Below are 21,328 nucleotides of genomic sequence, written 5' to 3'. Positions count from 1 at the left end.
GTTTGGAAAACCTTGACCAGTTGGCCGTCGAGAAATTCTTTGCTTTCGCCGGAGGGACGCTTTGCTTGACTTTCTTGGCTGTGGATCTGGCCGGTGTCAACTGGCAGGAGTTAGTTGGCGGACTAACCTGCTGTCTTGTCGCCGCGCGCAGACGCTGGTGGTGAGATGCCCGTTAATACTATACTAGTCACTTACACACTGTGATTATGTAACGCCACAGATAAACAGCCGCGAAGAATACCCTGGAATCAAGACTTGGACTGGGTTGTTATGCTCAGCTGATCGTGGTATTTTGGTTTTCATTATATCTTCTCGTCACTGTCAAATAAGCCGTTATTTAGCACGCGGCACCCGACATTCTGCGTTGCTCCAAGTTTCAAATGCTGCGGAGCCGACCGCCGCCAATACTAAGACTGCGGGCAGGTTCGCTCGCTCTGCACCTCGCACGGCAGTCCGATCTGGACCAGTAAGACCATAATCTTTCTCTCGTCACGTTGATTTAGAACATATGAGGCTTCGGGGTCTGCCACCGACGGTTGTCGGGTTATTAGAAGCCAAGCGACAGCTTCTCATTTATCGCATACGGTGGCGTGCAACCACAGTTACCTTCTTCCACGATGATTCATGGATTAAGAACAAGTCCTTCATCTTCTCCTCTGGCAGCCGGGCTGCCTTCCCAGTAAGTCCCTGAAATATGTCCACTCCCACACTTGTTGAAATGTTCCTGTGCCTGCTGCGCAGAAACCTGCTGTCCGGAGGTGGCCCCCGTGAAAAAAAAAATGGCTGCCCACTCTTCTGTGAGTTTGAGGTGCCGCCCTTAGTATGAGTTCGGGTAATACGCACCGGTTAGCCGCAACAGCCGCAACCGAACACAGCCGGCCTGCCCGCCCAGCGGCAGCACACGCTCCACGCGCACCACGCACCGTTTTGATGAATGGTAAAGTACGCATGCGCGTTATGTGTTTACAACCGCCCACGTGACCTCGTAATGATCGCCGCACACTAGCCAGCGTAGAAATTGTACGCAGTAGAGGCTGCGTGAAGGTGAGTGGGTGTGCGGCGCGCAGATTTCTTGGTAGGGGAATTAGTGATTACCAACGTTAACTGCGTTACATTGTTTTGCTTTTCGCTCATCGCTGGGCACTGCCGTCGCGGTGGTTGTCACTTCCTTCCAATCGATACCTGAGATACTATATTTTGTACTGGTGAGGTCAGTCGACGTTCCTCTGGCAGTTTTGCAACATTGAAGGCTGATGGTTACTTTTGACGCGTTTTATTTGCTTGTTATTGCCGAAAGTCTGATAAAACAAGATGATTTGTCGGTTGGGAGTTACCTAGACGAACGTGGCGCGACGTGGGTGGTGTGCTCAACGTGTTTTCATGATGAGAACTCTGACCGTGGTAATATTTGTTTGTGGCTAAGAGGCATGCCTGGGACACTTCTCATACTTGTTGCACTACATTTTACTTTTGATAGTTGTAGTTTTTAACTTTGTGTGTTGTTCACTGTAACCATTTGGTTATGGGGGTTTCACATCTGGATCATGAGAAGTTGGTGTTTATTTATTGGTGATGATCAGTGATCATAGGCATTGCTGATTTCACTGTTGTTTCATTTCGAGGAAACCATGTGATGTAAGTAATTACACCTTTATGAGACTTTTGGTGCAGGTATTTGCTATATTCAATGCAGCATGTGTGTTTTATATTGACCAAAGGGTAAGGATGGACATGATGAGGTTGTACACAATATTCCCAAGTATTTTGAAGGGTCCAGTATTTAGCACACCTTTTCTCTTAGACATAGCAGAAATATGTGCTTGGTGTAAGGCTGAATTAACATAGACTGTGCTGACATGCTGACCAAGGATCCACTGTATTTGTATGTGAATCATATTTATTACCTGAATATCAGGGGATTGTCTAGACAGGCAAACTGGATTTCATATGAAGTCACTGACAGCCTGGAAGAGTGCAGCAGGTAGAATCATGGCAGAACTTGTCAAAGCCACTGAACAACATACAAGGAGAAGGCAGACAGAGGTTAGATGATTTCTCATGGACCAGCTCACCATCAATATTCAAAGAAGAACTAAGCAGTTTGTGACATATTTAATGTCTGGTTCATAATAAAGCCTCTGCTTAGATTGCAAATCTAATAATTGTGTCAGTAAGAATGCAAGGAAAATAAGACAAGAAAAAATAAGTGGGATTGGCAAAGAACATTAAGAAGCAAGCCCAAGGCCATATGGCACATCATGGATGCAAGAATTGACATACTAATGCTAATCAAAGATTTGATTGACTGTGTCCATGAAGCAATCAAAACACATCAAGCATTGATTATGGCAAAAGAACAGTTCCATGATGAGAGCAAACTGGTAAAAGACCAAAGGGCTGGGGAGTTTACTGACTTCACTCTGACTGAAGAAAGCAAATACCAGATTTGTGATCATGCAGACCATTGGGTGTGCTCCTGAAATATCATTGGGGAGGGCTCTTTTTTAAGGAACCCCTCAAGGTAAGGAAAGAAGCTAGGTAGCATCCCAGCCATTTTGAATGAAATAAGGATGGAGCAGCCAAACCACCATTTAGTTCCTTCAAGATAAGTTGTATGTAAGGTCATGGAATCTGTGGTTGGTGTAAGGTCATGAGGTCACTAACCTGTTCCATGACCTGTGTAAGGTCATGGAACAGGCAAATGATCACCAGGTTAGGACAGTCTCCTCTGTTCATACCTATGTGGCGTTGTTCAAAAACGGTCAGTTGTCACAATTGGACAGCTGTACCAAAAAAAGATGGCGAGCACCATCTGGATATATTTATTTTGATTTTGACAAAGCATCTTACTCTGTCCCTGATCAGCAGTTGCCCTGCAAATTGCCAGCCCCCTGAATGCAATCATGTTTTTGACAGAATGCAATGACTTTTGACATTGATTTGAGCATTTCTTAAAAGAAGACTGCACAGTGTTACAACACCTGAACTGGTGTTCAAGTGGAGTAGAGCTACAAGCAGATCTCCAGTGCAGTTGTATTGGGCTGACACTGTTTCTCTCTTATATCAGTAGTCTGCCAGTTATCATCAGATCATTGGTGAAAATTTTTGCCAAAAATACAAAAATGCTCAGCAACATGACAACCTTGGCGGATGTTCAAGAACTACAAGACAGCAATGTCAGAGCAGGTCTAACATGGTCAAAGCAAATGCCAGAGCAAGTCAAATATGGTCAAAGCAGTGGCAGCTACCTCTCATTGTCATTAAAGCCAAGGCAATGTACATGTGACTCATGTGTTTTACATCTTCTTTTCAAAGTGTCTTTTTAGCAGTGTCCATGTTTTGTACTCAGTGAAAAGCTTGATTGAGATCATAATATTTTCAAACAAAGCTAATGTCAAATTCACAACTACCATTTTACTTCAAAGCCATCACAGCGTGTATGTCATCACTGTGAATCCACCACATAAGTTTAAATTTAGCCATGCAGTCTTATATTTTGATTGTGTGCCACACAAAGTCTAAAGCATGTGTGTTGTCATATAGGTATTGAGATTCCAGACAGTTTTTTACAGCCTGGTGACATGCAGTAGAAATGGTGAAACATCTGTAATTTTCATTGAAGAATACATGTTTGGTTTTACCAGTAATCCGCGTGCCGTTAGTCCCCAATCATTATTATTTGCACATTTTGGTGGAAGTGTGAAGTGGTGCAAATGAGTCATTTCTCATAGTGGGGTCATACTTTTATATCTTTTGATTGGGGATTTTCAGTCTTCAAACTTCACAGCATTCGTGAATTATGAGAGCAGTCACTTGCTTCCCTACCTCACACTGTTGTAGCACCCTGTATGCCTAGATATACAACCACCTGGCGTGCTGCTGGTACCTGGCATGTGCCTGTTCTCTTCCCACCTTGTGTGTGGCTGCTGTAGCCGTCTGCGCGCGCCTGAGCTCGGGGTGCGTTTGTGCTATTGCAGCGTGTGGCAGGCAGCTGCGGCCGCGTCTGGTGACGGGCCGCCCGCCGCCCCGGGCTGTCCGGCCGCGCCGCCCCGCGCCGCCCCGCGCCGCCAGCCATGGCCGACGCCCAGGATGACGTCGCCAAAACCGGCTACCTCAAAGTCCGCAGGAAGGATGAGAAGGTGGGCCTTGCGCGGCTACCGGGCTGGGCGGAGAGACCAGCTTACTATGTGCAGTCGTGGGGCGGTTGTTAAAAGGCAATTGTTTACTGTCTTTCCCCCATTATAATTGTGTTCTTGCTGTAGAGCTTATCCTTCAGCTTATTGTTAGCAAGAGAGTCATTCACATGGAGTGTGCGTTTCGCAATGTCAGTTGTGCTAGATCCGGCCAACCGTCGTTTCAGCTCCAAAGTGTTTACTTCTCTGTTGAGACTCCTGGACAACGTGGTAGGCGAAGTTTTTGGCTATATTCCACTTCTAAACCAGCTTGTCGCCTTGGACGAAATGGTGACAGCTGTTGTGCCGCTGACTTAGCTGTTGTTTGGGAGTGACCTGTAGCCGAAAATTCGAATCACTACACTTTTTGAGAGTTCGATGACACTTGATTTGCAGATGAGGAAAAAGTTCAAAATAATGGCAATCTTCTTATGCTCCCCGCGACGTCACATGATGACAGGAGTCTGACTTTGGTTGATGATCCGTTTTGCTTGCACCATTTGTCAGCTGTACCAGGATGGCTGGATTATCACAGGAGCCTGACTTTGTTTGATGATCCATTTTGCCTGTACCATTTGTCAGCTGTACCAGAGTGGCTGGATTATCACAGCAACAGCACAGCAGCCTGAGTGGTTGATCTGTTGTGCTTGTACCATTTGTCAGACATACCAAAGTGGTCAGCTGTTGAATGCTCTCACATGTCCCAACAGAAATTCAAGAAGCGGTGGGCTGTGCTGCGGCAGGACACTGCATCAATGGACATATATGAATCTGACAAGAAGTGGAAGACTGGAGATAAGTGTAAAATGTATGCTGGTCTATGTCTTCACGATGAATGGATATCGTCAGTGAAATGCAGGGGATTAGTTTTGTAATAAGTTGGGTTGGTTGGGGGCATGATTAGTATAAAATGAAGAAATCTGTTCCCCCAAAAAGCCAACAAAGTGGTTTATCCTTGCATTTGAGCCTTTTACCGTAGTTGGTGGCCCGAGTCCAAGTAAGGGGGACAGAAGCCCCCTTCCCCAAAAAGACAAAAATAGGAAAATACATCCCTGGTGTAATGGTATCGAGCGTGGGCATGCCATTATAGTGCAGCCCTGTTTCCGAACACCGTACCGAGACTCCGCTACGGTGTGAGGGTAGCCGCTGTTGCCCGGAAGGGTCGGGCCGGTGAGGGTAGCCGCTGTTGCCCGGAAGGGTCGGGCCGGTGAGGGTAGCCGCTGTTACCCAGAAGGGTCGGGCCGGTGAGGGTAGCCGCTGTTGCCCGGAAGGGTCGGGCCGGTGAGGGTAGCCACTGTTGCCCGGAAGGGTCGGGCTGGTGAGGGTAGCCGCTGTTGCCCAGAAGGGTCGGGCCGGTGAGGGTAGCCGCTGTTGCCCGAAGGGTCGGGCGCGGTGAGGGTAGCCGCTGTTGCCCGGAAGGGTCGGGCCGGTGAGGGTAGCCACTGTTGCCCGGAAGGGTCGGGCTGGTGAGGGTAGCCGCTGTTGCCCAGAAGGGTCGGGCCGGTGAGGGTAGCCACTGTTGCCCGGAAGGGTCGGGCCGGTGAGGGTAGCCGCTGTTACCCAGAAGGGTCGGGCCGGTGAGGGTAGCCGCTGTTGCCCAGAAGGGTCGGGCCGGTGAGGGTAGCCGCTGTTGGCCAGAAGGGTCGGACTGGTGAGGGTAGCCGCTGTTACCCAGAAGGGTCGGGCCGGTGAGGGTAGCCGCTGTTGTCCAGAAGGGTTGGGCCGGTGATACTTGTGTCTGTCACCTTCACGAACTATGCCACTTCCCATGTCAGCGCTGCACGCATCACCACAGATATGGGGCCTGTGAGATCCAGCTGCTCACATCATCCAAACAGGCAGTTCTTTGTGTGTCTGTAGTTTTGGGGAACAGCTGTATCATATCTCTCTTGTGGACAGCAGTCACAACAGTCAAACAGACAGTTCTCTGTCTATATGTAGTTTAGGGGAACAGCTTTATCTTATATCTCTTGTGGAGGGCGTGCGTGTCGCTTTCGGTCTGAACTGTACATTGTGTGCCACATCATAGTCCTATGTGCGAAACCCCCGAAACACCTAGATTTTCCAGGCCCACACCTAGATGCCTTAGGAAGAAGACAGGGATAGGGACTTTTGCATTGCTCTAGCTGCGCTCCCTAGTCCCGTGCTTGTAACCGCACGTTTTCTTCATACTTGGGACGGCATCAGCGGTGCGCACGTTGCGTCGGCGCTGGAGCGCTGCCTGACGCTGCCGTCGCTGCCGGCAGGTCCATCCCGCTGCCACCCTGCTTCAGCGTCAGCACCAAGGTGGAGCCCAAGTGCAAGTACGCCATCGGCCTGATGGGCGTCACCAGCTACAGCCTGGGCCTGGAGACGGAGGAGGAGCAGACCGACTGGCTGTTGAAGCTGCGCTGGGTCCATCAGGGCGGCCGCCACCCGGACGACGAGCAGACGCGCACCCAGTACGGTGAGTGCTGGCGCGGGCCGCGGCCGACGCCACGCCCCGGCGCCGCCTCGGTGGCGTTCGAGGGAAAGGATGTGCGTGTGTGATCGGGATGCACCCGCTTGTGCTTGCTCCAGTTTGTGCGCGCTGTGCCGAGCGTGCCCGTCCCGTGACGGTTGTGCTCGTGGCCAGTGCGCTTTAGCGGCGTGTGCGTGCGTGTACCCGCTGGCGCGCCTCTGTCGTCGGTGCGTTGGTGCGGGACGTCTGCACGGGCCGACACCGGCGTTGTTACGTCCGACAGAGCGGATGTGGGACGTGACGATCACGGACCGCGGCCTGGGCAGCACCAAGAAGATCAATGGACAGTACTGCGTGGGGCTCACCGCGGACGGCATCCAGCTCATCAACAAGGACAACCCCAAGCAGACGTACGACCTGCCGGTGAGTGCGCCGGCGCCACTGCCGTTCCCACCGGGCCGGAGCGCAGGCCTGCCGGAGCCCGCCCGTTCGAGCGTCCGATGCGGGCTGTCGGTGACGTGTGTGGGCCTGCCGTTAGAGAGCGGTCTGGTGTCGGGGCGCACGATGCCGGAGCTGACCCGTGGCGTGGCGATGGTTCGGTGGTGAGGTGATGACCTCAGTCGTGCTCTCCCGGGCAGTTCACGACGATCCGCGGCTGTCGTCATGTTGACTGCTTCTTCTGGATGGAGGTGGGCCGCACCTCCTGCTTTGGCGCCGGCGAGATCAACATGCAGCTCGAGGAGCGCATCTATGCTCAAAACATGCACGAAGTTATGAAGGCCAAGTTTAAGTAAGTTGGAATTGAAGATGGTAGTCCCTGTTTCATTGTTATTCATCTTGGCACGCGGCTCTCAAGCTGCTTCCCAGTAAGACATCGCTGTTATGAGAGAGTGGCGTGACAACTGTGTTGGTTTTCTAGTCGTCCATGAGGCCAAATGTATTTTTTAAAATGCATTTCTGCTGTTTTTAATTTGCTTGAACTGTAGCATGCAGTGCATGTAACGGATGGTGTCAGTATTGTATTCATCGCACATAAGGGCTAGGAGGAATCTGAAAGCCTCCGTAGGAGCCGTTCGGAAATCCAGGCGACCAATTCGTTTGTCTGCATCTCCAACTGTCGGCGGGATGCGGTCGCCAGCTCCCAGCGAGTCGGGGAGCTGCGTGACCGAGTGGTGGCCGTGTCTATCGCCGTGCTGTGCTGTCGTCAGCTCCCGCAGCAGCGAGTCGGAGAGCCAGACGGGCGAGTCGCGGCCGCGGGCGCCCTCCGCCTCCGAGCCGTCCCGGCCCATCTCCGTCAAAGGTCGACGAAACACCTACTCATGTGAGAGACAGAGACGCACCGGCCCGCTCCTCGTCCGCCGCCGCCCCGCCTCTCTCCCGGACCGCTGCCCATTCTCTCGCTCCGCCGCCCCGCCTGGATCCCCGCCTCTCTCCCGGACCGCCGTCCGTTCTCTCGCGCGCCGCCACCCTGCCTGTCTGATCTCCCCGCCTCTCTCTCCCGGACCGCTGCCCGTTTCTTTCTCGCGCCGCCGCCCCGCTTGGATCCCCGCCTCTCTCCCGGGCCGCCGTCCGCTCTCTCGCGCGCCGCCACCACCCCGCCTGTCTCATCTCCCCGCCTCTCTCCCAGACCGCCGTCCGTTCTCTCGCGCGCCGCCACCCCGCCTGTCTGATCTCCCCGCCTCTCTCCCGGACCGCTGCCCGTTCTCTCGCCCGCCCGCCTCCGTCTCTGTCTCTCAGCTTGGGCGCCTGACTAACGCCTGACGCCTCGCCGCTCTGACCTGACCTGACCTGACCTGACCTGACCTTACCTGGCCTCTGGGGCTGCCGGCCGGAGTGGGCCTCTGCGCCGCCGTCGCTGACGGCTCCCGGGTGGGAGGGTGGGCGCGGACTGACCGGGGTCAGACGGGCGCTCCGGGAGGAGCTGGCTGCGTCACCCGGCTCGGCACAGAGGCCGCTGCGAGCTAATCCTAACGCTGTAAATAGTGCGGAGTCCGCGCGGCGTGCAGTCGTTATGCATTCCATGGCCTTTGTCGCGTATGTGGGTGAGGCTTGAACAGCGGTTCATTTAACGTAACAGGTAGCTGACGATGACACTGAAAGGCTGGTATCTGTCTAGTAAAAACTGGCATTCTTATTGGACTGTCACTAATTCTGTGCATTTAGGTCTGACGTACAAAAGTCCGCCACTGCGTGCCGGGCGAGCAGAGGCTCTCGCACCGTTGTGCAACGAATCACTTCATTCTTCGCTGTAGAATAACTCGAAGTTTGACCACGGCCCCCACTTTTACATAGGGGACTGCAAGCACAGCAATCAGTTGATTCTAGCACACACATCTTTCCGAAGGAGAGATGGCTCGTTGAATACAAATTGGTGGTCTGTAGATGGTCACAGATTGCGCCTCCCATGTGTGGACGGGGCTTCGGCTGGGTTTTGTGGCTCGCAGATGATGTGCTGTATGGACTGGGTCTAGTGTCTGGTGTTGCTGCGCTGGGGCATTTAACCACGCCAGTGTTCGTGTACCGCAAACCGTGTATTTGCTTCCTAACCACGGGGCCGACGTCGGTGAATGCTGGACCAACACCGGACACGCTGCTATTGTTTCGGCTCCGCCGTCACTGCTCGCATCGTACCTGACCAGCTGATTGTGGGCGCGATAGACATGTCAAGGCCTCCGTTTATGAGAGGTCAATTTGTATGTCTTGTGTCAGTACAATCGCTGCTTGGTGTTGCAAATCCAACGTCACACATATGCACCTTGAGCCGTAATGTTGTGGACTCTGAGCAACGCTGTACGCACATGTGTGTGGGTGTGGGTGTGGGTGTGGGTGTGGGTGTGGGCGTGGGCGTGGGCGTGGGCGTGGGCGTGGGCGTGGGCGTGGGCGTGGGCGTGGGCGTGGGCGTGTGTGTGGTGTGTGTGTGTGTGTGTGTGTGTGTGTGGTGTGGTGTGGTGTGTGGGTGTGTGCGTGTGTGTGTTGGCCGGCGGCGGGGATGGTGCGTCCGTATCTGTACGCACATGTGTGTGTGTTGGCCGGCGGCGGGGATGGCGCGTCCGTATCTCACCTCGCCGCACATGTGTGTGTGTGTGTGTTGGCCGGCGGCGGGGATGGCGCGTCCGTATCTCACCTCGCCGCACGTGTGTGTGTGTTGTGTGTGTGTGTGTGTGTGTGTGTGTGTGTGTGTGTGTGTGTGTGTGTGTGTGTGTGTGTGTGTGTGTGTGCGTGCGTGCGTGCGTGCTTGCGTGCGTGTGTGTGTTGGCCGGCGGCGGGGATGGTGCGTCCTTATCTCACCTCGCGCCCTGACGGACCCCGCAGCCAACAACTCGTCCCAGACGTCGGTCAACACCATCTCGCTGTCGACGACGCCCGGCCGGGACCGGTCCGGCTCGGTGCCCAACCGACCGCGTACCACCAGCGAGGGTAACAGCGACCGGCACCACGGCCCACAGCAGGGGTACGTACCTCTGACCCTGTCGCGGCCCGCCGCAGGTGCACGTACGTCCTGACCCTTACACGGCCCGCCACATGGGCACGTACCCCCGATCGTCACACGGCCCGCCGCAGGTGCACGTACCTCTTGACCCTTACACGGCCCGTCATATGGGCACGTACACCCGACCGTCACGCGGCCCGCCGCAGGGGTACGTACCTCCTGACTCTTGACGCGGCCCACCGCAGGGGTACGTACCTCCTGACTCTGACACGGCCCACCGCAGGGGTATGTACCTCCTGACTCTGACACGGGCCGCCGCAGGGGTACATACTTCCTGACCCTGGCGCGACCCACCGCAGGGATACATGCCTCCCGACCCCCACACGGCCAACCGCAGGGGTACGTACCTCCCGATCCTGACACGACCAGCGACCACCGCCATGGTCCGACGCATGGGTGCACCTTTTCACCACAGCCTAGGGTGATGTTGAAGTGTCAGAGCAGGTGGCAGGTACGTGGGGCATGCTCTAACGCTCACTGTGGCCATCTGCGGGTTTGCTGGTCAGTGTCTGTGCTGGTCGCCGCGTGGATGCGGGGCATGACACCGGCTGACGGTGGGCCGGTCGGCCGGCAGGCATCACACGCGCGCCCGGGCCGCCACTGACGCCCGGACGCACGCCATCCACTCGCGCAGCTCGAGCATGACGGCCGGCTCACCGCCGCTGCTTGGCAGTCCCTTCAGGTCAGTGATTCGGCGCTCCCGCAGCGGCCAAGTCGGTGGTGGGCTGTCCCCTGAGCGGGTAAAGGCCGGCCGGGGGGCCGTAAGGTCAGGTCAGTGACTCGTCATCCAAGCCTGCTCAGGTTGAGGGCGCGGCTGCGGCGCGATGCTCAGGTCGGCAGCGTCTCTAAAGCACGTCGAGTATAGAAACCGGGACATTGCTGCAGCCTTCCCCCGCGCTGCGACCGGGGCAGAAGCTGACCGTTCGGTATGAAAGCGTGTGCCACCCCGCAGCCTTCCCCCGCGCTGCGACCGCGGCAGAAGCTGACCGTTCGGTATGGAAGCGTGTGCCACCCCGCAGCCTTCCCCCGCGCTGCGACCGGGGCAGAAGCTGACCGTTCGGTATGAAAGCGTGTGCCACCCCGCAGCCTTCCCCCGCGCTGCGACCGCGGCAGAAGCTGACCGTTCGGTATGGAAGCGTGTGCCACCACGCGGCCTTCCCCCGCGCTGCGACCGCGGCAGCAGCTGACCGTTCGGTATGGAAGCGTGTGCCACCACGCGGCCTTCCCCGCGCTGCGACCGCGGCAGAAGCTGACCGTTCGGTATGGAAGCGTGTGCCACCACGCGGCCTTCCCCCGCGCTGCGACCGCGGCAGCAGCTGACCGTTCGGTATGGAAGCGTGTGCCGCCGGTCCGCCCGTTCCCGCCGGGACGCTCGGCGCCGGCGTCTGCCGCTGCCGCCGCCGTGTTGGCGGCGTCGGTGTGCGAGCCTTACCCGCGTGCCGCCGCCGCAGCCCGGCCTCCGTGGAGAGCAACTCGTCCTACAGCATGGACGAGCAGCCCCCCATGTGCCACCCCATCACGCCGGACAGCATCATCGTGGAGGAGACGGGCGATTACCTGCCAGGTGCGTGGCCCGGCCGGGGGACGGGCGGCTGCCGGTCCCCAGGACCGCGGGAGCTCCGGGCGCGGCGGGACTGGGCTCCAGGGACCGGGGCACGCTGGTGTCAGCCAGGTCACCAATTAGCTGGTGGTCTGGTCGCGAGCGCCTGAATTATGTCCGTTGGATGTGGCAGGCTCGCATTTCGGGAACATTGATTGAAGTCGCGTACTGTGTCTGCACTGTAATCCTCGTACGCAGGTGACGTTTGGTACTCTTCGGGGTGCTGCGTGCTCTGCGCACTTGTCTTGATGTCCAGGGCTGTGGCCGCGTGCCGCCAGTTGATGCGCCTCGCTGTAGGGCGCGTAGGGTCCAGTGTGCAGCGGTCCGGCACGGGTCCCCCTTGTCGGTGACTCGACGACCGTATGTCGGTTCTGATCGCGTGTGCCCGTGCTGGCCGCCAGTGAACCCGTCGCGGGCGTTCGGGCACGACCTGGCGGACGGGCCGGGCCGGCGGCGCGTGCTGCCGCCGCTGTCGCTGGCGCTGGGCGCGCCGGCCGCCGCCGCCGCCGAGTCGCCTTACCTGCCGATGAACGTGTCGCCGAGCGCCGGCGCCGCCCGCCACGGCACGCCGGCCGGCGCCGACGCCGCCTACCTGCCCATGTTCTACTCGGGCGGCGCCGACACGCCCGACAACTGCGTCATCAGTCCCAGTGAGTGTCGCGGCGCCGGGCCGGCCGCAGGCTGTGTATCTGCGATATTTTCCCTGCGATGGTCTCCGTGGGACCGTGAGACGTGAGACCACTTCGGCATTTCATTCGCCGCACTCAGCCAGCGGTGTTGTGCTGTGCGGTCGGTCGGCGGTCGCCTCGGGTGCCTGCCAGAGCGGTGATACCGAGTGGCGTCAGCCAGCTGACCTGACCTGACCTGACCTGACCTGACCTGACCTGACCTGACCTGACCTGACTTGACCGCAGCGCCGAGCCAGGGCCACCTAGGCCACCACAGCCGCGACTCCAGCCTCACCGAGGACAGCTATGTGCCGATGCTGCGTGTGGCGGCCGACATCGGCGCCGACGACGCCAGCTACATGTCCATGAAGCCCGGCCTGCCGCCTCTCTCGGACGGTACGTCCCGGCGTCTGACACCCGGCCGCGACATGCGCCTGACGCTGTTCCCGAGCCAGGCAGTGCACAAGCTGCGGGGGGAGGAGGAGGAGGGGGGGGGGGGGGGGGTGGCAATCTTTCCGCTCGGTCGGCAGGAAATCGTGTTGCTTTCGTTTTTCAGTGGATTCATTGAGTTTGAGTGTATGTGACGTGTGACGTGTACGCTGCTGACGTCTGTATGTGACTTGTCTGCTGCTGACGTCCGTGTTTGATGTGTGACGTGTCCGCTGCTGACGCCCGGGCTTGACGTGTGACGTGTCCGCTGCTGACGTCCGGGCCTGATGTGTGACGTGTCTCCTGCTGACGTCCGTGTTTTACGAGTGACGTGTCCGCCGCTGACGTCCGTGCTTGACGTGTGACGTGTCCGCTGCTGACGTCTGCGTGTGACGTGTTACGTGTCCGCTGCTGACGTGTGTGTGTGTGTGACGTGCGACGTGTCCGCTGCTGACGTCCGTGTTTGACGTGTGACGTGCCCGCTGCTGATGTCTGCGTGTGACGTATGACGTGTCCGCTGCTGACGTGTGTGTGTGTGTGTGTGACGTGCGACGTGTCCGCTGCTGACGTCCGTGTTTGACGTGTGGCGTGCCCGCTGCTGATGTCTGTGTGCGACGTGTGACGTGTCCGTTGCTGACGTCTGTATGTGACGTGTTACGGGCCCGCTGCTGACGGCGTGTCCGGGTGTCGGCAGACATCAGCCACAGTCGCAGCTCCAGCGCGGCGGACCAAGACGGCTACGTGCCGATGGTGCCCGGTCAGCTGTCGTTCACCGTCGACGCCGCCAGCCCCTACATGGACGTGCAGCCGGGCAAGCGGGCCAGCAAGATATCAGACGGTAGGTGCAACTGCCGGGCTGTCAGCCGCCGGGTCGCCGGCTGGGTCAGCCCGGCCATCAGTGGTGGCCGCCGTTTGGCGGGGGGGGGGGGGGGGGAGCGGAGACGGGGGCGTGTCGTGGGCCTCTGCCTAGCGGTGATGAGGTCGGAGCCTCAGCGGCCGCGACCCGCCCAGTACAGCTGCCTCTCCGTTTCAGACTGGAACCCCCTGAGTCTAGGTATGTGGGTGGTTGGGCGTGGCAGCGCGCGCAGGCGGCCGCCGGCCCATTAGCTCCGCACCTCGCCTGCGCCGTGCGGCCGGCGCCCACGTAGCTCGTGTGCACGGCCAGCGGCACCTGTGCACCACCGGCGCACAGACCGTGTGTGTGTGTGTGTGTGTGTGTGTGCACCGCCCCCGTGTCACGCGGGGTCTGCACCGCAGCGTCGGGCCGCCCCTGTGCCCCGCACCCTTGCTCACAGCGCGTGTGGGTGTGAGTGTGGCATCAGGAGGGTCAGGCTGTCACGACGTGTGCTCGAGGTGTTATTGTCGTCACGACCCTGGGCAAATGTAGCTGCGTTCATACCCTGGTGTGTCCTTTGCGTTATGACCTGATGTAAGGTGGAGGCGGCAGACTCGTGTCCCGGAAGATGCTTACGCCGAATATGACTATATGAATTGTCAGGTCTTCGTGACCCGAATGTTCACTCGTGGTGTAGAAGTTGGGAAATTGGCTCTCCGCAGTTGGTATTGTGGTATATCCCCTGGAATTACTACCACAGAATGTATGAGACCCCCTGGCGAAACGGAGGAGCTCAGTGGACCGCGACGCCACGCACTGTCCCTGCGGCATCCGCTGTGTTTCTGAATGTTCCACTGCGACGATGGTGTTCCTGTGAGCGGCCCCCTCTGATTGGCCGGGCGCCGCTGCGGCAGACTCGTACGCCGAGGTGTCGCCGGCCTCCAGCTGCAGCCTGACGTCGGGCACGCCGCTGTCGGAGCCGCAGCTGGAGCGCACGCCGCTCACCGTGCTGACGCCGCCGTCCGAGGACGCGGCGGCGGCCGCAGCGGCGGCTGGCCGCCACGGCCCGCCCGCCGCCGACCCGCATAACAGGTACGGCAGACCGCACGCTGGTCGTCCGGGCTGGACGCTGGAGTGGCGGACGCGCTCTACCAGCGCGTGTCGGCGTATCCCATCAAACCCGCGCGTGACGTCATCACCAGCGTGCATCGTTTGGTGGTGCGGTATAGAAGACATGTATTGTACCTCGGATTACAATGTACATTGTATGGTGCATGTGCCTCGGATTTAAACCTTATTATTGCGCTGATGACTCAGAAATAAGTTTGCTCCCCGGCGTTTGGCTGTGGTCCTAGGTCGTTATCGTGTCAGCGCCCTAAGTACTCGTCTGTCGCGATACCCTGGGCTCATCACGTGCCGCCGCTGTGGCGGAGCGGCGCGGGGAGCCGGCAGCGGGTGGCGCGCCATCGCCGCGCCACCTGCGGCCTGCTGGGACCATGCCGCCGTCGGCAGGTCGGACACGGAGAGCATGCGGACGCGCGCCTCGTCGCTGGGCAGCCGGCTGAGTCACGCGCTGATGCCGCGCCGTCGTGACCGCTCCGAGAGCGACTCCACCTCGACCGAGCGGCCCTCCACCGGCGAGCCGGGCGGCGCCGGCAGGTCAGCCGATCGGGCACAGCGCTCACCGGGCACCGCCGAGGAGGGGTCTCTCCTAGGGTGGCTCCAGTCTCTGGTGGGAGCTGTGCCCCGTTGGGTCCGTCTCCGGTGGGGGTCTGTCCTCGCGTGGGTCCCGTCTCCGGTGGGGGTCTGTCCTCGCGTGGGTCCCGTCTCTGGTTGGGGCCGTGCCCCCGTGGGTCCCGTCTCTGGTGGGGGCTGTGTCCCGGTGGGTCCGTCTGGTGGGGACTGTGTCCCGGTGGGTCCGTCTCCGTTGGGGGTCTGTCCTCGCGTGGGTCCCGTCTCCGGTGGGGGCCGTGCCCCGGTGGGTCCAGTCTGGTGGGGGCCGTGCCCCCGTGGGTCCCGTCTCTGGTGGGGGCTGTGTCCCGGTGGGTCCGTCTCCGTTGGGGGTCTGTCCTCGCGTGGATCCCGTCTCCGGTGGGGCCGTGCCCCGGTGGGTCCCGTCTCCGGTGGGGGTTTCCCTGATGTGTCGTGTAAGCAAAGTTCCCTGCGTAGCAGTCCCTGCCCCAACCCTTATCTGCTTGCCATTGTAGCAACGTTCATTGCCGTTCGACGCGGTGTTTTCAAACGATGCGTCGTGCGTCGTAGTTCATTATGATGACGTATGTGGGAAAAGTACTTACGATCAAAACATATCTGTGATAACTTTATCCTCGTCATAAACCAGTCACAGCCATCGTACCGTTGAACTGTACCGTTGTGAACTAAACCTCCATACGTCACGGGTTCACGATTCCAGAGAAAACGCGTCCCACGTACCACTTAATATACACAGATAGGAGCTGTCACCAATACCCTGGACCCAAGCTCTAGAAGAGTCACACCAATGCTCAGAAATATTTAGTGCGTGTCAGTTTGCCTTGTTGTATATATGTATTGTTCAATTGAATGGAAAAAGCCTTCAGCGATGACATTGGCTGAGCAGTAGCGCACCAGCCTCATGCGTGCTGTTGTGCACAGTCGTGCCCGCCGCCGCCGCCCGGCCGTGCTGACCCCGTCTGTGGTGCGCGCGCGCGCAGCTCGGCGCACCCGTGCGGCTCGCCCAGCCTCAGCTCGTCGCTGGACTCGACGGTGACGTCGCTGAAGGACTATTACCGCCGGCGCAGGAAGGGCTCCGAGCTGCGCGAGGAGGCCGGCAGCCCCGCCGCCGAGTCCAAGGGCAGCCAGGACAGCCTGCGTCACCGGCCGCGCAGCAACTCACAGAGCAGCCAGGGCAGCGACAAGGTGAGGCGGCTCGTGCCGAGGACGTGCCGCGCGCCGCCGGCGCCGCCGGTGCGCGCCAACACCCTTCGGCAGGCATTTGCGCGCGGACATTTCACGGAAGCGGACGCTTCGGAAGGTTCGCTTTTCTTTCGCGTCACTAGATGCCTAGTATCCGGTCGCCATGCCCTCTCATGCCTGTCCAAGTGCGGGCGTGAAGAAGTGGTGAGTAAGTGCGGGTGTACGTGGGTCGTGCGTCTGGCGTGTCGCGATCCCCTGTCGTGGCCCCTCACGTCCGGGGGCCCGTGCGCAGGCGCACAGCGGCTGGCGGCTGCTGTTCAAGCGGCGCGACAAGAAGAACGGCTCGGCGCCGGTGGACGTGCCGGCCGGGCGCGGCGGCTCGCCAGCCGGCTCGCACATGTCGCGCTCCCCCGGCCCGGCCGAACTGGCCGCGCGCCAGCCGCGCCGCGGCGACGACGACGCGTACGTGGCACTGGGCCCGGTGGCCCGCTCGGGTGGCGGCAGCCGGCGCCGGCGGCCCAAGCGGCGCGAGCAGCCGGCGCCGGCCGTCCACTACACCGACGACGACTATCTGGCGATGGGGCCGCTGAACCTGGACGACGACACGTCGTCCGGCTCGCAGGCAGACTCGCTGAAGCGGCGCCACGCGGCCGGCCGCAAGACGTCGGCGCCGGCGGCCGAGCCGAGCTACCTGTCGATGGAGCTGTCGCCGCGGCCGGCGCCGCTCTGCAGTCCGCTGGCCAGCCCGTCCGGCGACTACCTCACCATGGACATGTCGGCGCGCCGCACGTCCACCGCCGGCACGGCCGACTACGTCAACATGGACGTCAGCGGCGGCTTGGCGGCGCCGCCGCCGCTGCCGCCGCCGGCAATCCACTCCGACTACCTGGCGATGACGCCGCGCGCGCTGGTGGCTCCGGCGCCCGCGCCGGTCGCCTCGCCCGCGCCCGCCGCCGCCGCCTCCGACTACCTGGAGATGACGATGGGGTCGGGCCGGGCGCCGGCGCCGACGGCCGTGCAGCGGTCTCAGTCGGCGCGCTCTTCCGCCGAGCGTGAGCTGGCGCACCGGCCGGCCGGCAGCCGCCGCGACCCGGACACCTACTGCGTGGTGGAGGTGCCGGCGCGGCCCGTCTCGGCCCTGCTCAGCGTGCAGACGGAGCCGGACGTGGCCGGCCGCCGCAAGTCGGACACGACACCGCTCGACGAGCGCCGCCGCCAGGGTCCCGGCAAGGTGCAGCGCAAGAACTCGGCCGGCGGCGGCGGCGGTCTGCTTCGAAAGCTGGACGCCATGAATCCGCGCACCATGTTCCGCTCACTGAGTCAGCGCGGCAAGAAGGAGCACAAGCGGTTGTCGCCGAGCTCCTCGCAGGAGACGCCGCCGCCGCCGCCGCCGCCGTCGTCGCTCGACCGCTCGCCCTCCTGGCTCGGCTCGTCCCAGTCGCTCTCCTCGTCCAACAGCATTCAGGAGGAGGCGGGCGGCGCCGAGTCGCCGGCGGCCGCGGCGGGCGCTGGGCCGCCCGTGTTCCGAGCGGCCGAGCCGGAGCCGCGACTCAGCTCGGTCAGTCCGTGCGGCTCGGCGGCCAGCGTGACGCCGCGTGCCTCGCTCTCCGGCTCGCTGGCCACCACGCCGCGCCAGACGCCGGCGCCCACGCCCACGCCCACGCCGACGCCGACACCCACGCCGACGCCGACGCCGACGCCGACGCCGCTGACCACCAGCAGCTCGCTGACCAACTTCGGCGCGGCTGCGGGGCCGGCGCCGGTGCGGCAGCGGCACGAGTCGAACCCGCCGCCGTCGAGCCTGCAACGGCCGCAGCGGCCGCAAACGGGCGTCGGCTCCCAGTCGCTCACCACGCTGCCGACCGAGGAGCAGGAGCTGGTGTACGCTTCGCTTGACCTGGCCGAGAACGACGCCGCCGGCTGTCAGCCGCTCGCCGGCGCCCACAAACTCACCTACGCCAAAATCGACTTCAACAAGAGCGAGACGCACAAGTGCAAGCGCGATGGCTGAGGGCGGCGCCGTGTCTTCCGGCGTCGGAGGGCACGCGCGCCGCGCGCTGCCCACTCGTATTCTACCGAGCTATTTTGTTATTTCTATACGAGTCTATGGAGGTACTGGTGTCGCGCTCTGGCGTCGCCCGGCGCGCGGGCGGCGGCGCCGGGCCCGCGGCGACGTGATGCCAAGAGCTTTGCACTGGAGGGCGGCGGCCGGCCGTCACTCGGCCTCCGGGCGTGGGTGGTCGGCGCGGCCCGGCGGGCGAGGGGCCAGCGGCTGGCTTTGAATGTGCGCGCGGCGCTGCTGGCTTCGACCCGCGCCCCCACGCGCGCGCTGCTTCCGGTACTGGTTACGAGGGGCGGGAGCGCTGGGCGATGTCGCGCCGGTGGTTCTTGTGTACGCTGGCTGTACGCGCTGTGGCTGGGCGCTGCCCTTGTTGGACGGATGTGTGCGGCGTTCCGCTTCGACAGCGGGGTCGACTCGGGTACGGCGGCCTCGCTCCCGCCCGCAATCTCCGTGCGACATGCGGAGCGTATATGTGTGGTTTTACCGTTACGTAAGGATCATATCAGTGTTGTTCTATACATTTGTTGGCAGTCTGATTTGCTCCGTTCAAGGCGCTGCTAGTCATGTGTGGTCTTGTTCGGCATCGCTTGTCCCCGCTCGTTTTACCAGCCGCGTAGGTTTAACTAACATCTGGCATGTATTGTGCATAGATAATTATTTTAATACAGAAGTGATAGATATACGTCTTTCACGAGCAGACATTTGGGTAACTGCACACGAAAAACGCCACATTGAGATGGTGAACAGTGTGGGACGCGACATAGAATAGAGTTTAGACACAGCAGTACTGACCATAATTCGAAACCTCAACAGCAAAACGTTTCATTTAAAGACGCACGGGTGCGCACGCCTGGCCATCAACCAAAGCCTCTCAGTCGAGTACGGCAGCCCGCGGGGCTCGAGCTGCGCTGCCGGCGTGTGACTTCATGGCCGCGTCCCCTGCACAATCATGCGCCGCTCTCCGGCCGCGGCCGGGGGCGGGGCTGGCGTGGGCACCCCGGCAACAGTCTGGGAACAACTGTCACCATCAAACTGAAGACGTGGTCTTAACCGTTATGGCGTAGCCAAAGCACGGCCATACATGCACTGCGAAAACCACGCCAGGTACACATGTTTAGACGCATCTGCGCACAAAGTGAAGGCACAAACGTGGCTTCAAATCACCAGCGCTGTACGTGACCACGCGAGCGATTCGGGCCCACTGGTAAGTCTTGAAAACAGCTGCTGCCCTGGTTCTCGTGAATGAAGAGCTGTGCACCTGTCGCGTGAGTCCACTGACATCTAGTACTCGGTTGCGGCCGTGCGTTCTGTTTTGTTCCCATCCAGCCCCTTTTGCAATGGGGGTTGGCCTGTTGGCAGTTTGTTTAAGTATACCGCAGGCCATGTCTAACGACTGTTTAAAGCTTTAGAATCGTAGCTCGCATTGTTGAATGGGCGATGGGATGGAAGGCAAATGAATTATCACGGTAGTTCAGAAGATACCAAAAGCTGAACTGATAGTCAGAAAATTTTGGATGTCTGTATCAACGGGTTTGATCCAGGGTAATGGAGGAATAGGTCAGTAGGAATGGGCTGAGTTCGCACAACGCGTTGGGAAGTCCCCTTTTCGAGACAGCAAACGGAGGCGCTTGCCTGCAGCCCGCGCGCACTAATTTACAAACCGTGTTGCTTGCAAGATCTGCCGGGGAGTCTGGCCAGGCATCCAACACCTGTCTGCGGAATAGGGGACTAACGACTTCCATGACTGGTCAAGAGATTGAAAAAAACAATGTATAGGGTGGCCGGCTAGTGGTGGTCAGGCTGATTTGCTTAGCATACCTGCGTGGTTTTCATAGTTCAATGTCTCGTGGGTTAGTGCAGCTGAGACTGGTTTCGGAAAGCGTGATACCGGCCGCTTGCCGGTCGATCGCACATATGGATCGGACGGTGTTGACATTGTGTAGCGGTTTGTGGGCCGTACGCGAGCACACAACACGTAATTGACTTGACGTCTATCTGATCTGGCCGCTATAATCTGGCATCAACCAATCAAAAACTAAATCCACCAATTAGCAATCAATCCATTAAAACAGCTTAGCGCGAGCGTATCCGTGGTCAGTGCCGGCCTGATATTGTGACTATGTGAATGCGAACGGTTGGAGGCCCGTTCGCACCCAGGCATTTTCTGATACGCTGCCATCAATTTATTCGACCCCTCTTCCGGCGTGTGTCGTCCTGGGACGGTGGCGAGCGTGAGCAAAGCTACTCCCGACGGTAGCACGTCAGGCGTTCGTCACCACGAGCTCAGGCGCAGTGCGCTGGCACTCAGTAAGCCACAGCGTGCGGTCAAGAGCCTTATTCTCTCCAAATCTTCGCTACTTGCGCTCTGTTATCAGAATGCTTCAGTCACCGCCGGTCAGTCTCCGCTGCCTCCTGCCCCGCCCCGTCCTGTCCCATCCCGTCTTGTCCCATCCCGTCCCGTCCCGTCCCGTCCCGTCTTGTCTTGTCTTGTTCCGTCCCGTCCAGTCCCGTCCCGTCCCGCTGTCTTGTCCCGTGCCGTGCCGTGCCGTCCCACGCCACCTGCGCTCCCTCCCCCTCTCGTTCTCCCCGGGATCACGAGCGCGTCTGCTCCGAACACTATCCGGCAGCAACACGGCACACCGTCCGCTGCGCCCCTGGTGGTGCGGAAGACCTGAGGGCTTCCGTCAGCGAGCGTCCCGGCCGGCTGCCCGCCAGCAACCGCTCTCTCTCTCTCTCT

The 21,328-nt window shown here is 59.9% G+C and overlaps 1 protein-coding gene across 1 annotated transcript; it reads left to right on the top strand.

The window, feature by feature from the left end:
• The first annotated feature begins 1,041 nt into the window (after positions 1–1,041).
• On the top strand, positions 1,042–18,540 carry chico (insulin receptor substrate 1 chico). The gene is made up of 21 exons (XM_037223308.1): positions 1,042–1,205; positions 3,978–4,139; positions 4,883–4,980; positions 6,419–6,618; positions 6,896–7,035; positions 7,251–7,402; positions 7,821–7,933; positions 9,925–10,063; positions 10,677–10,784; positions 11,554–11,666; positions 12,104–12,352; positions 12,617–12,766; positions 13,494–13,637; positions 14,549–14,584; positions 14,837–14,852; positions 15,147–15,293; positions 16,328–16,532; positions 16,822–16,889; positions 17,262–17,355; positions 17,581–18,000; positions 18,346–18,540. Exons 2-21 carry the CDS (start codon positions 4,074–4,076, stop codon positions 18,538–18,540), a joined length of 2,853 nt encoding a protein of 950 aa, XP_037079203.1. The 5' UTR covers positions 1,042–1,205; positions 3,978–4,073.
• Positions 18,541–21,328: the final 2,788 nt, after the last annotated feature.

This window comes from Pollicipes pollicipes, unplaced genomic scaffold, assembly GCF_011947565.3.
Source record: "Pollicipes pollicipes isolate AB1234 unplaced genomic scaffold, Ppol_2.1 Scaffold_4881;HRSCAF=5763_pilon_pilon_pilon, whole genome shotgun sequence".
NCBI classification, from domain to species: Eukaryota; Metazoa; Arthropoda; class Thecostraca; order Pollicipedomorpha; family Pollicipedidae; genus Pollicipes; species Pollicipes pollicipes.
Note: the sequence above shows the minus strand (reverse complement) of the source record. Positions and strands in the feature narration are given on the sequence as shown.

Bases quoted from the DNA above. Each gene is read 5' to 3' on its own strand.
- chico (XM_037223308.1), top strand. From the start codon at position 4,074: ATGGCCGACGCCCAGGATGACGTCGCCAAAACCGGCTACCTCAAAGTC. The intron at 7,403-7,820 runs GTAAGTTGGAAT...TGCTGTCGTCAG, and splicing joins GTTATGAAGGCCAAGTTTAA to CTCCCGCAGCAGCGAGTCGG. The intron at 12,767-13,493 runs GTACGTCCCGGC...GGGTGTCGGCAG, and splicing joins CCTGCCGCCTCTCTCGGACG to ACATCAGCCACAGTCGCAGC.